The 14,499-nt window shown below is 51.5% G+C and overlaps 2 protein-coding genes across 2 annotated transcripts in view; one reads left to right on the top strand and one right to left on the bottom strand.

The window, feature by feature from the left end:
* Positions 1–14,499, bottom strand: part of LOC131096425 (uncharacterized) — a 1,435,131-nt gene that overhangs the window by 65,689 nt on the left and 1,354,943 nt on the right.
* Positions 10,083–11,030, top strand: LOC131096500 (olfactory receptor 14A16-like). The gene has a single exon (XM_058044842.1). The coding sequence runs from the start codon at positions 10,098–10,100 to the stop codon at positions 11,028–11,030; it is 933 nt and encodes a 310-aa protein (XP_057900825.1). The 5' UTR covers positions 10,083–10,097.

Below are 14,499 nucleotides of genomic sequence, written 5' to 3'. Positions count from 1 at the left end.
CCTGCAGGAATTCCCAGTGCCCAGGAGTGGCTCTGCAGCCCTTGGCTGTGACAGCTTCCCCAGCTGCTGTGTGGGTCTGGGGAATGGTAAAGGCTGAGGGTAAATGCTGCTGGATCTTTCTTAATCACTGCAGGCAATCTTTGGTGGGGATGGTTGGGTGCATTGCTGAGCTGCTCCTTTTGTGATTCTTTGCTGCTCTGAGCTGCAGGAAATGACACTGATTCCTTCAGTTGCAGTCTGTGTCTTTGGTGCTGACCCTGCCCACTGGTAAAACAAAACTGGCACAGTCTGGCCAGATCCCAACAAAATGTCACTTGTTCAGTGTAAATGTGAGGAATCAGTGCCATCAGAAATTCCCAGCTGGGAAGCCCTTCCCTGGAGTTCCCTGGCTCTGGAGTGGGCTGAGGTCGGAGCCCTGTGGGAGCAGTGGGGCAGTTGGGTAAAAGAAGCTGCACCCCTGGATGGCTTCAAATGCACCCAAAAATTGCAAATGGAAAAGGAAAAGACCTTGTGGGTTTGGGCAGACAAAGCTGAATTTGCTGAGAGCACATAGGAAACAGCACCTTCAGGAGGAGCAATTATTGTTGGAATGCTCCCACATGGAGCAACAGAAGAAAGTTTTAATCTTGAGCTCAGATGCACTTGTGCAAGTGAAATATCAATATAATAAATAAGTATATACGTATTTATAGGATAATAAGACCTTCATGTTTATATTTATAGATTTTTATAGATATATATTTCTATATCTAGATATCTATATCTACATTTCTATATCAATATGTACATGTAAAATAAGAATAATGTGAAATATTGACAATAATAATGTGAAATGCTGACAATACTAATTTGGTATCTTTGGCTGTTCAGGGATGTAACACTAAATACCCTACAGAACAGAATTGGCCAGGAACCTAATGTCAGTGGTCAACTTTCTGAGATTGTATACAACGGAAAAAGGAGAAAGAGATGAAATTGACTATTTTTACAGGGTGTGCTGATACTGTGATGCAGAGTGCTTTGTCTGTTCCTGTGAAAAATACAGTGATTAAGCCTGCAGGGTTTTTCATGTACCAGACTATGCACAAGCTGCAGGATTGGTTGAAAGGGTGAAGGGGTTGTTAAAAGAGCAGTTGGAAAAATGAGGAGATGAGAACCTTTGTCCATGGAGAACCCATCTCCCAGATGTGCTCCATGCCTTTCACAATGGCCCACTGGGGAAATGGAACCCCCTAGCTGTGCACGGCTGCCCCCAGTTTGCAAATCCAACCATGGGCAGTGAGACTTGGGCTGCCTGGGAAATTGTTCTGGCTGTGATGGCCCCTGGCAGGGCCAGCCCAGAGGCTGCAGGGCTGGGCCTTCATGCATTGGAATTAATGAGGAGAAATTCAAGGCAAATGAGAGCTATCAGTACTGAAACAGGAATTCAGATTCCTCCAGGACACTTTGCTTTGGTAACTGCTCCCTTGGAGCTTGGCCTTGCAAAGTGTTCCTGTCATGGCAGGAGGAAATGATGCAGAATATGCAGGAGAAATTACAGTAATTCTGTAAACAATAATAAACAAGATTGGATTGTTCAACCCCATGACAGGGTAGCACAATTATTGATTTTGCAATTTTAAGAACAATTGTGAAAACAGGAGATCCACCTCCAGTCACCACCGTTTGTGGAGATAAAGGGTTTGGATGCAGCAGCTCTAATAATGGAGCCGGAGTGTGGGTCCGGAGGCCAAAAGGCCCTCCCAAGGCAGCTGAAGGAGCAGCTCCTGGGAAAGACAACACTGAGTCCTGAACCCTGGGCAGGAACAATGGGAATGTGTCCCTGCAGCCAGGGATTCTGTGTGAGAACAAGTAGATCTGCCAGGATATGGTTTTACACATCCTGCCAGACCAGATCTCCCTGTTTGCCCCAAGGGCCCCTGTGGAACATGCTCTGATCCACGGGGCTCCATGGGAAGGCTGCTGTGACACTGAGGGACTTGCACAGGAATTCCATCCAGGAGCCTGGGTGCCCCTCAGGGACTGGGACCCGGCCCCTTCCAGCCAGAGGGGAAAGGGCCCCCCAAGCCTTGTTAGCCACAGACAGCATGGGAAAGCTGAACAGCAAAGGGCCTGGGGGCATTATTCTGGAATTAAAAAGGTGCCAGCTCCAGGCACAACAGAATTCTTGTTCCTAACTGGAATGAGATTGAAAAAAAAGAATGAAGAACAGTGTCACTAAAGTACTACTGGTATCTGTAAGGTGTACCTTGATTGTCAGCCACAATCTTTGTCTCCACAAACACCTCTAGTGTTTCACCCAGGGATTGGTCATGAAAATGTAATGATGGATTATGATGGATTGCTGAGCTTCTTTTGTAATTCTTTGCTAATGATGATGTGCTTTGCTGAGCTTATCCTTTTGTAAATCTCTGCAGCTATGCATGATATAAATGACACAATTCCTTAAGTTGGTGTCTGTGTCCTTGGTAGTGACCCTGCCCACTGGTGAAACAGGGCCCCCTCTTGCCTATGTGTTACCTGAGAAGGCAAAAGCCCTCCCTCCAAAATTCCCCCCTTCCTCCCTGTTCCCCCCTTCATACCCTGAGCATGATGTGCTCTGGTCTGGGGTACCCCGGGGTCAGTTGGGGTCCCCTGTCCTGGCTGTGTCCCCTGCCCAGCTCCCCCGCAGCCCCAGCCCCTCCCGAGCGTGGCTGGACGAGGGGCAGGACAGGCCTTGGCTGTGCTGCAGCTCAGCAAGAACAAAACCATCTCTGCGTGCCCAGCCCTGTGCTCAGCACCCGGCCCAGCAGTGTCTCAGTGCCAGGGGCTGTGCCCTCAGTCCCTGCCAGGGGTTTCCATGGCAACTGCCAGGCCAGGTGACCCAGGTGTCCCCCCAGTGCCGGTTGCCATGGAAACAGTGCCCAGCCCTGCCCCTTTCTGTCTGGCTGACCTGGCCTTTGGCCCTGGCAGTGCCGGTGGCTGCTGGTTCCTGGTGCCTGAGCGGCCAGCGCGGCACAGGGCAGGTGGCCATGGCACAGCCCCCAGCAAGGGATCCCCTCTGGCTCTGGTCACTGACACCAGCCCTGAGCAAGGGGCCAGGGCAGCTTCCCATGGCCACCAACCATCACAACGGGGCCGGGCATTGGTTGCCATGGCACCAAACCAAGGACCGGGTCCCCGTGGCCGTTGCCATGGCACCTGGTGGCACCAATTCCAGGTACAATTGTCACTGGAATTGTACCTGGAACAGCCCTGGCACCGCTTTGTCCCAGGGTTGCCATGGCAGCCAAGGACAGCAACAGCTCTGCAGGCAAGTGGTCATGGAACCTGGTTTCAGAAATGGATCCTTGGGCTGGTTTCCAAGGAAACCTGAACTGATGGGGGTTGCCATGGGACCCAAACCCAGCAGTGGGGTCATTGCAGTGTCCATGGCAACAGTCCCTTGCAATGGCACCACTGCATGTTGGGCTGATGATCCACCCTCAGAGCTGGCCCAGGGCAGGTCTGGAGTGCTCCTGGTGGCAGCTTGGGCTTGGCACACACTTGAGGAGGATGTCTGTTTGCAGTGGGGAAACTCAGGAGTTTTAGATTGCTTCAAAAACAAATGAAGGAAAATCCCTCTTTGGCTGTGTGCAGCCACTTCTCCAAGCAAAGCAGGTCCCAGGTGAGTGAGGAGAGACACGATGGGCTTGGGGAAAGTGGAGCAAGGTTGTCCACACTGGCTCAGAGCTCAAGGCACCACTTCTCTGAGCAGGCCAGACCTCCTTAGGAGAGTCCCTGCATCAATATCAGTCACTGAATGCTGCAATCACCTCTTGTGTAATAGGAACAGCAATAGGACACCCTTTAAAATAGGACTACATATTTCTTTCATGGGCCCACCCCTGGGGTGGGAATGCCAGTTGCTTGTCCAATCAGAGCCAGGGTAGGCACCAGCTACTAGTGTGTGATTGATTGATTAACATCTGGGCTAATCAGAGCTGGGTTAGCACAGTTCCTGCTGTGTGATTGACAGCTCTGCCAGACCAGGGCTGGGGGCGGGGCTCTGTCCCACCACAAACCTGACCCGGCCCTGGCCCCACACGGGCATTCCGAGCATCCCAAGGTGTCTTGGGACATTGTTCTCATGCAGTCTCTGACAGCGACCACGGTGACACTACGGAACCTCATGGAACCAAGGGTCAGTTGTGACAATGCAGGTCCAAGGACACCACAGTGACACTACGGAACCTCGTGGAAATAAGGGGCCATGGTGACACTGTGGTGCCTCATGGAATCAAGGAGACCATTGTGAAAATTGGAGGCCCCAAGGAACCAAGGGTCCATGGTGACCTTGTGCAGCCCATAGTGTCACAGAGGAGCCCCTGTGACACGGCGAGGGCGCATGGAGCCGAGGGACCATGGTGACACATCAGAGGTTTGTGGAACCAGGAAGCCATGTCGAGGGCTGCTTCTCATCAGCCCCTGAAGCACTGGGGCTCTTGGCTTTCCTTCCTATGGGAGAGAACTGTCCTTCTCCTCCAGGGGAGCATGGCCAAAATTTGAATTCCTCCTCCAAATTTCCATATATGCACAGATTGTTCTCAGATGAATTTTGCCAGAAGAGACAGGTCTGCCTGCCTTGGCCACCCAGGGGCCACCTTTCATCTGCCTTTGAAACCCTGGGACCATGTGCTTTTCTTGCTTAGGGGAAAATAACATCCATCTCGACCAGGTGCTCATGGCCAAAATTGAGAATCTGCCTCCAGAATTCCCAATATCCAAGGATAGCTCCCAGACAAAAGCTGCCAGGACTGACAAGTCTGGCTGGCCTTGGCTTCCTGAGGGCTGGCACTCTTCTGCCTCTGAAACACTGGGGCTCTGTGCTTTCCTTCCTAATGAAAAGAACTCTTCTTTCTGTCCAGGCACCCACGACCAAAATTGATGTTCCACCTCCAAAATGCCCTATGTCCAAGGAGTCCAAAATGCCCTATGTCCCTAGATGAAAGGTGCCAGGACAGACAGGTGTGGCCTTGTTGGCCTAAGGGTGGCCACCTCTCATCTTCCTCAAAAACACTTACACTTGGCATTTTTCTTTCCTATTGGCAAAAACCATCCATCCTGACCCGGCGCCCATAGCCAAACCTGGAATTCTACCTCCAAAACTCTGTACATCCAAGGATTGCTCCCAAATGAAAGCCAGACAGGTCTAGCTGCCCTTGCCGCTTGGGAGCTGTCCCTCACCTGCCTCAAAACACTGTGGCTCGATGCTTTCCTTCCTATGGAAAAGAACCATCCTTCTTCTCAAGGAGTCCAAGGTCAAAAGTGAGATTTCTCCTCTGATATCTAAGGACCCTCCATGACAAAAGCTGCCATGACAATCAGGCCTGGCTGGCTTGGGAGCCAGGACAGGAGCCACCTGTCTCCTCTTTTGCCTTTGAAACACTTGGGCTCCATGCTTTCCTTCCTATGAAAAAGAACTGTCAATCTTATCTACAAAGAAATGGCCAAAATTGGGATTCCACCTCCCAAATTCCCTATATCCAAGGGTTGCTTTCATACAAAAGCAACTAGAACAGAGAGGTCTGGCTGACTCAGGCCTCTGATGGCCACCTTTCGTTTGCCCCTTAAATATCAGTGTTCCCTGCTTTCCTTCCTATGTAAAAGAACCGTGCTTCTCCTCCAGGTGTCCATGTCTGAAATTGGGATTCCACCTCCAAAATTCCCTATACCAAGGGTCGCTCCTAGGTAAATCTGTCAGTACCGTCAAGTCTGGCTGGCCTTGGCCTCTGGTGGATGCCCCTGCAACACTGGGGTTGGGTTCCTTCCTTCCCATGGAGATCACTGGGACACTGTTGGGACCTCATGGAACCAAGGGGATCCTTGTGGTAACACTGGAGCCCATGGAGCCAAGGGGATCATTGTGGCACCATTGGAGGCCATGGAACCAAGGGGCCATGGTGACCCAGCGGGGCTTCATGGAACCCAGAGACCATTATGACTCTGTGGGGCCTGATGGAACCATGGAGACCATTGTGACCCTTCAGGGCCTCATGTCACCAAGGGGGCATTATGACATCTCAGGTCCTCATGGAAGCAAGGGACCATTGGGACACTGTGGGGCTCCATGGAACCGAGGAAACAGGGAGCAGATCTGGCTGCAAGCACTGAGCCCAGCCGGGGTCACGGAACCATCTGCAGGCCCCAGGTGAGATATGAACTCTTTCAGTGCTTCCATCCTCCCTGGAGTGAGAGAAAAGGAAAAAGTGCAGGCACATAGAGGAGCAACATGAAGACACCGAGGTCAGTGAAGAGGAAGTTGAGTCCCAGATGGGAGGGATGAGGAGATGTCCTGATCTTGGGGCTGAAATCCTCTTGTAAAGCTATGGTGAAGGATGTAACTAATACATCAGACTCTTTTTTTCCCTGTATTGCATTGAAAAGTATGGGGACATGACTTGTTCAGCAAAGGCCTGCATGCTAAAGTAGCAAATGTCAAAGTAGCTGTGATCCCATGAGAAGTTTGAACATGGAAAAAGGGAAGTGTGATGAGATCCTGTGCCTTCACAGGGAGAAGAAAAAGATATCCTCAGAGATGAAGATGATTTCAGAAATAGATGAGGAGAATCTTTGCTCTTACACAGCTCATCTTTTCACTAATACCCCATAAGTTGACATGGCCCATAAACACAACTGTAAAAGAGCTTTGAACAACTGGGAGGGATGTCCCAATTGCAGATTTTTCTGGGCAGTTGCTATTCATGGAAATTGAGAGTGACAAGAGAAGTGTCTCTTCTGGAAAAGTCTCCATAGCATGAAAGAGAGACTCCTCTCCCTAAGAGAACTCAAGAAAGACTATTCTAGTTGGGGTAAACTGACTGAAAATTCTAGGTTTGTCTCTTTATATTGTCAGTAAAAAAGAAAAGGTTGTAGGGAGAGGAGAAGTTTTCTGAAAGTTGTGTTCTTATTACTCTTTCTTTTAGTTGCTCTTAATGAACTTTTCCTTATACCCTCTTAAAGTTTTGAGCCTGCTTTGCCGTTCTCCTAATCTTATCACACAGGAGGAAATGAGTAAGTATATTCTAGTGAGTGCACCGGTAATCAGCCAACACCTAAGCCACCACAATAATTGCTGCATTCTCCAAGAAATCTCAAATTGGTGAACCAAAATCACTACAGAAATATTTCTGATGAACTGCACTAGAGCAGAGGGAAATCAAGGCAGAGCCATGGTTTGTCAGGACTTGTTTGATCCTAATGAGCCCCGTGGTGAATTTGGAGCTGAGCCCTGGAACCTCAGGGTCTGAGAGGAGATTGCACAAACCTTTCCAGGAGTCAAAGTCAGAAGAAAACCCCAAAGTGTCTCAAATCATGGATGCATCCCACTAAGGTCCATCCCCTAGACAGGCTCCTCATGGACTCCTTGGAGGAGAGATCTGGAGGCCAGGATGGCACAAAAACTTCTCAGAGATTCAGTGTGGAAAGGAAAATCCAGAGTACCTTAAAAATCTTGAGTATCTCAAAGTATTAATGAGCCCCACTACATGCCAGTGCAAAGCTCTCAAGGGACTCATTAAAGCAGATAATTGGGGCCATGATTGCAGAAACCTCTCACAGAGTCAGTATCAAAAGGGAAACACCAAGTACCTTAAAATAACTGAAGTACCTTAAAGCATAAATGAGCCCACTGAATGTTGTTACTGACAAAGCCTCTCCAGGGACTCATTACAGCAAATAATTGGAGGCCATGATTGCACAAATCTCTCAGAGACTCCAAGGCAAAAGCCAAACCCAAAGTCCTTTGAAAAACCTGCAGTCCCTACAGGGAGAATTAGGGAGCCCCCAGGGCCATTGCTGAGCAAGGCTCCCCAGGGACTCCTTCCAGCAGATCCTTGAGGCCACTGGGATGTGGGCTAGGGGGGGATGCTGAGGGCAGGACAAGGGGCTGACAGTGCCCAGCCTGGCTGGGGCTGTGCCAGGAGGCCCCAGGGCCTCAGGACAAGGTGTCTCCTCCCAGCCCTTGGTGGCACAGACCCTGCTGTGCCCCAGGGCACCAAGACTTGCTTCTCTTTGTCCCCACCTGTCATCACTGCCTCCAGTTCTCTGCTCTGCCTGGGGCCTGGGGACACTTTCTCAGTTGTGTCCCTCAGTGGGACCCATTAAAAGTCCAAGAAACTTTGGAGTTGGATTCTGGCTTGGAGTTCTGGAGAGGTTTCTTCAGCTCCCTCTCAGGGACTGATGTTCAGGGCCTGAGCACAAAGCCCCAAAGGCTCATTAAAGTCCTTGTGCTGTGTCTGTGCTGCTGAGCTGGGCTGGGCTCGTGGCACAGGCAGCTCCTGGTAACCAAGACGAGCTTCAAAAGCACATTTCTCTCGATGAGCAGCTCTTCTGCCAGCCCAGTAGGGCTGGGGCACTGCCTACAGCCACCCCAGGCACAGCACAGAGGCACAGAGAGCTTCAATCAGTCAGGGCTGGGAAGGTGCTGAGAAGTGCCTGGGGCAGAATCACTGCCAGCCCTTGGCACAGGAACCTCTGGCTGCAGGACAATGCAGCTGCAGCTCCTGGAGCCACATCCTGAAGCTGGACCATCCCAATGCCTACAGACTCTGTGAGTACAACTCTGAGTATTTTTGGTGCAGGGGAGGTGAAATGCTCATCAAACTCTGATATGCTGAGGGGTTCTAATCAGTCATAGAATAATTCCAAGTCAAGGATTTTAACAAAAATGAGAAAATTTCCTAAGACTTTGAAATCAGTTTCTTGCTTTTGGAGAATGGCGGGGAGCGGGGATAAATATTAAAGGTAGGTTATGAATTATTAATTATGAATTTTGACAAGTGTCTGAGACATCTGAACTGTTACTTTTGGTGATTATAGGGTCACAGGAGATCCCTAATGTGCTTTCAGTCACTCTGCCCATGGACAGCACCAGCGTCACCTTTGCTAGAGCCAACAGACTCAGTCTGAGCTGTCTTTTCTCCAAGCTGCAAACAGAACCTGCCCCCCGCCAGTGCCCTGCAAACAGGCAGAGTTCTGTCAGGCCAAGGAGAGTGCACAGAGATTTGGGGTCTGTGAGTGTTGGCACGGAGAGATCAGGCACAGGGAAACACCTGCAGAAGGAAAATCTGCAGGAAGCAGAGAGAAGATCATGCAAGGAGAGAAAGCAAAACCCAGCAATGCTATGGCAGGGAGAGTTTAGAGATGCCCACAGGATCCCCTCCAGTGCAGCCCCTCCTTCTGAACAAGCCCCCTCCCTCCTGTGCCCCAGCCCAGCCTCTGCCCTCAGGGCTGGGGCTCCAAGGCGTGCAGCCCCTCCTGTGCAGGCAGAGCTGCAGCAGAGCCATGGGGCAGCTCTGCAGCCCCGGGCCCAGTTCCCTCTGCAGAGCACAGGGCTGGGAGCAGCTGCCCAGCACTGGGGGCTCTGGCAGGGGGCACAGCTGGCTCAGGGTGACGCTGTCCCCAGTGCCCGGCTCTGGGCAATGCTGTCAGTGCAGTCAGGGAAGGAGCTGCATCTCCCTCAATCCAATGTCAGCATAAGGACACTTGGAAGTGTCTCTGAGATTTCAGTCCAAGCTGGGAGCTCCAATCCAGGGTGCAAACCTGTCCTAGAGCATCTCTGAGTTATAAGATTGATGGGGAAAGGCAGAGGTGTTGGTACACAGAAAATGCTGCTGGGTTGGAGAAATGAGCAATATGAGGTTTTGGCTTCAAATGTGGAGCTGGGCTGTGGTGGATCCATTTGCTCTCACTGGGACCTGGTGACATAATAGGGGAATCATTGGAATGTGACCCCCCTCCACCTGAGAAAGGTTAAAGCCCAGAGAATCTCTGAACAGGTCAGAATGAGAGACCATCTACCCTCACTTTCCATTCATCACTTTACCTCACAGAATGCACTCTGTTTCCCTGGGGGGAGCATAAATTCTAAGACTTTCTGATATCCAAGAATAGCAGCAGAGAAAGGGAGAAGCTTTTGAAAAGAACCCCAGATCTCCAAAAAAAAAAAAAAAAAGAGTGTGTGTGTCTATTCCAGAGGAGGGTATATGGAAAATGGCTTTTATTTTGGTGACAGGTATCTCCTCTAAATCTTTGCTGTCCTTTCTTCATGAACAGGTCCCCATGGCCAGCGGCAGCAAATGTCCAACAGCAGCTCCATCAGGCACTTCCTCCTGCTGGCATTGGCAGACACACGGCAGCTGCAGCTCCTGCACTTCTGCCTCTTGCTGGCCATCTCCCTGGCTGCCCTCCTGGGCAACGGCCTCATCATCAGCGCCGTAGCCTGTGACCACCACCTGCACACGCCCATGTTCTTCTTCCTGCTCAACCTGGCCCTCAGTGACCTGGGCTGCATCTGCACCACTGTCCCCAAAGCCATGCACAATTCCCTCTGGGACACCAGGGACATCTCCTACACTGGATGTGCAGCCCAAGTCTTTATGATTTTTTTTTTTCTTGCAACAGAGATTTGCCTCCTGACCATCATGTGCTATGACCGCTATGTATCCATCTGCAAACCCCTGCACTACGGGACCCTCCTGGGCAGCAGAGCTTGTGCCCACATGGCAGCAGCTGCCTGGGCCAGTGGCTTTCTCAATGCTCTGCTGCACACGGCCAATACATTTTCCCTGCCCCTGTGCCATGGCAATGCCCTGGGCCAGTTCTTCTGTGAAATCCCACAGATCCTCAAACTCTCCTGCTGCAAATCCTACCTTAGGGAATTTGGGCTGCTTGCTGTCAGTGTCTGTTTATCATTTGGTTGTTTTGTGTTCGTTGTTTTCTCCTATGTGCAGATCTTCAGAGCTGTTCTGAGGATCCCCTCTGAGCAGGGACGGCACAAAGCCTTTTCCACCTGCCTCCCTCACCTGGCCGTGGTCTCTCTTTTCTATAGCACTGGCACATTTGCCTACCTGAAGCCCCCCTCCATCTCGTCCCCATCCCTGGATCTGGCCCTGTCAGTTCTGTACTCGGTGGTGCCTCCAGCCCTGAACCCCCTCATCTACAGCCTGAGGAACCGGGAGCTCAAGGCTGCCGTGTGGAGACTGAGGACTGGATGGTTTCAGGAACATTAAACTGCTGGCCAGTATTTGCAAATCACGTGTAATTAAAATAACCTTTAATACTTCTTGTTAGTTTCATTGTGGAGGTTCTTTGTCCTTGTTTAAAATTTTAAATATTTTCTACAAAGTGATGTCATTGTTTGTGCCAACTTGGTGTTGCCAGTGCTGCTGCCATGGCCCTGCCCCGCTGCCCTGGTGGCCCTGGTGTTGCTGCAGGGCCTGAGTGCTCTCGGGGCCGGGCACAGCCCTGGGGGTGGCAGTGCCGGGGCTGCAGCAGGGACAGGCCATGGGCACTGCTGGGGCAGCGCTGACACCTCAGGCCAGGGCCTGGGGGCTCCAGGCTCCTTGCCCAGGCTCTCTCAAGAACACACCCAGGCCAATGCTCAGCACAGAAAAGCCCCGTGAGCAGCCCCAGGCTGGCCGTGGGCAGGCTGGGGGCAAACAGCATGGCTGGGGCTCTGCAAGGGCCTTGGGGCAGACGGGAAGGAGCAGCAGAGCAGGGGCTGATCCATCCCCAGTGTGCTGCACAGCCCAGGGCAGCGTCCCAGAGTGTCCTCATGGAGCTGCCAACAACATCCCTCCTCTGCAGCCCTGGCCTCTCCTCCAGCTCACACAGGTGCCCCATGCTTGCAGGCACAGACACGGCAGCACTGGCTCAGCAGCCCCTGTTTGCATTGCACACAGCACGGGGAGCACCCCCACGCTGTTGGTGTGGGGACATGAACCTGAGGGAGCACAAATGCCATCAGCCCCTGGGGCCAGCAAGGGCTTGGGGGACACCAGGGAAACCACTCAGCTTTGTCCGGGCCTCTGCAGTCAGCCAGAAAGTTTTTTCCCATCAGCTGCGAGTTTCCTGTGCCACTGCAGAAGCTGTTGCTCAGAGCCAGCGCAGCCTGGCAGCCACCCCCAAACTGCCCTGAGCATTTCCTCTGCTTCACCTTGGCTTTCTTTACATTTCCTGATATAAATTTCTTCTAATTCCCCACCCCAGGGGACCCAGAAGTAGAAACAGCACTCGAGGTGCTGCCCAACCAGTGCCCAGCACAGGGAAAGAATCCCTGCCCTGCTCCTGCTGGCCAAACCATTCCTGATCCAGGCCAGGGCCATTGGCCTTCTTGCCCACCTGGGCACTATGCTGGCTCATGCCCAGCCTGCTGTCCATCACTCCCTGCAGGTCCCTTTCTCCCTGGCTGCTCTCCAGCCACTCTGTCCCCAGCCTGTACTGCTGCAGGTGTTGTTGTGGCCAAAGTGCAGGACCTGACACTTGGGCTTGTTAAACCTCACCTTGTTGGATTTGGGCCCTGGATCCAGCCTGTCCAGGGCCCTGTGCAGAGCCCTCCTACCTCCATCCTCCAGCAGATCCAAACTCACACCCAGTTTGGTGTCATCTGCAGATTTGCTGATGTTGGACACAATCCCCTCATCCAGACCATTCCATTCAGACATTGAAATCCACGCTGGCTGGCTCTGACCCCTCGGCAATCCTGTGGGTGCCCTGTGATGGCACTCAAGGTGATCTGTACCATAACCTTGCTGGGCACCCAGGTCAGGCTGACAGGCCTGGAGTTCCCCAGCTCCTCCTTCCAGCCGTTCTTGGGGATGGGCTCACACTGGCACCTCCAGTGCTCTGGGCCCTCCCTGCTGAGCCAGCACTGATGGTAAATGATGGAGAGCAGCTTGGGGACCTCATCCACAGCTCCCTCATCCCCCTGGGATGGATTCCATCCAATCCCACACACCTGTGAGCATCTGAGTGGCTCAGCAGGACACCAACTGCTTCCTCCTGGATTCCAGGGGCTGTTCTCCTCCCTGTGCCCATCTACCAGCTCAGCAGAGCACTTGTCCTGAGGACAGCCTGCCCTAATATCTAAAATTGAGAGAAACAAGATGTTAAGTAGCTCTGCCTTCTCCTTATCTTTAGTTTCTATATTCCCCACTGCATCCAATAAAGAGTAGAGGTTTTCCATACCCCATGTTTTTCTATTAATTTAATTGTGGAAACATTGTCTATTTTTTTTTTCACAGAAATGGTCAGGTTAAACTCTATTTGAGCTTTCACCTCTTGACTTTTTTTCTGCACGACTTCACAACATCCTTAAACATTTCCTAAGCTGCTTGACCTTCTGTCCAAAGTTGATGCACCTCTTGTTACCCTTGAGTTCCCACAAAATCTCCATGGCAAGCCAGGCCAGTCATTTTCTGCACTAGCTCATCTTTTGCCACACTGGGACAGGCTGCTCCTTCCCCTTAAGATTACTTCCTTGAAATATGTCCATCCTTCCTGGACCCCTTTGTTTTTAAGGGATGTTTTCCTTCAAAAAATCAGGACCTGATTTGGTACTCCCAAAATCAAAATCCATAACAGGTCAAAGTCTGCCCTTCCTAATTCCAGTGTAGAAGTTTTGTTGCTGCCCCTCCTTCTTTCCCAGAACATTGAAAACTTAATTATTTCATGGTCACTGTGCCCCAGGCAACCTCTGAGCCCAACATCTGCAACCAGCCCTTCTCTGTTTGTGAACAGCAGCAGACAGAGCTTTCTTTGGCATTGGGAGTGTTACCAAAAATTCAGTAAAATAGAAAACTCCTTAACACCAATGCAGCATTAAAAAGCAGCATTATTTATTCAGGGGAATGCACGGGGGACAGCTCCTCCCAAAGCCATGCAGGCTGAGTAAAGGAAAGTTTCTGTTTCTATTCTGTATATTGCACACATATTCATTGATTTTCCCAGACTAAACATAAATATGGTAATGGTTTCCCCAAAATCATTCACATATTTCCCCTCCCCTTCACCCATGTGTTGTTCGGTCTTGGGGTCTCCCTGGTGGTCCCTGGTGGTCGTGGACCCCAATGTTCCTGTGGGTCTGGCTGAGCTGGCAGGACACTGAGGCTGCTGAACTTCCAGTTCCCCTTCTCACACAATGGGCACTGTGTGGTTTCCACAGGCCTGGGGTTTTGGAGAACAAGGTCCGGGTGTCAGCTCACCTGCTGGAGACAGTTTATCATCTGGTAACATGAGGTTACAGAGTAGGCTTTGATATCACAGAGCGGGTTATGTGAGGTGTTTGAGCAGCTATGACATCATATACTGCCCCTGTGACATCACAGAGCCATCTGTGACATCAGAGGGCAGAGGTCTGACATCACAGAGCAGACTGTGACATCACAGAGTTGGCTGTGACCAGCTGTGACCAACCATCAGAGATCAGCTGTGTGACATTGGAGAATGGGCTGTGACATCACAGATTTGGCTGTGACATCAGAGACCAGCTGTGTGACATCCCAGCAGGGCTGTGTCAGGTCACTGGGTTGGTCACTCTGCCCCAGCTCCCCCTCACAGTTTCTCCCAACAAGTCCAATGCTGTTCATGCCCAGCAGGGTCCCTGTCCCCCGGGATCCCCCCGGCCCACCTGGAGCCACAGCCTCCACCAAAGGATGTTCCACAGGATCCACCCCAGAGCCTGACAGGGGACAAGGGGCC

This window comes from Melospiza georgiana, unplaced genomic scaffold (assembly GCF_028018845.1).
Source record: "Melospiza georgiana isolate bMelGeo1 unplaced genomic scaffold, bMelGeo1.pri scaffold_29, whole genome shotgun sequence".
Taxonomy (NCBI): Eukaryota; Metazoa; Chordata; class Aves; order Passeriformes; family Passerellidae; genus Melospiza; species Melospiza georgiana.
The sequence above is the reverse complement of the archived record's forward strand: the minus strand, read 5'-3'. Positions and strand labels throughout refer to the sequence as shown.

Excerpts from the sequence above, each read along its gene's own strand:
- LOC131096500 (XM_058044842.1), top strand. The coding sequence starts at position 10,098 with ATGTCCAACAGCAGCTCCATCAGGCACTTCCTCCTGCTGGCATTGGCA.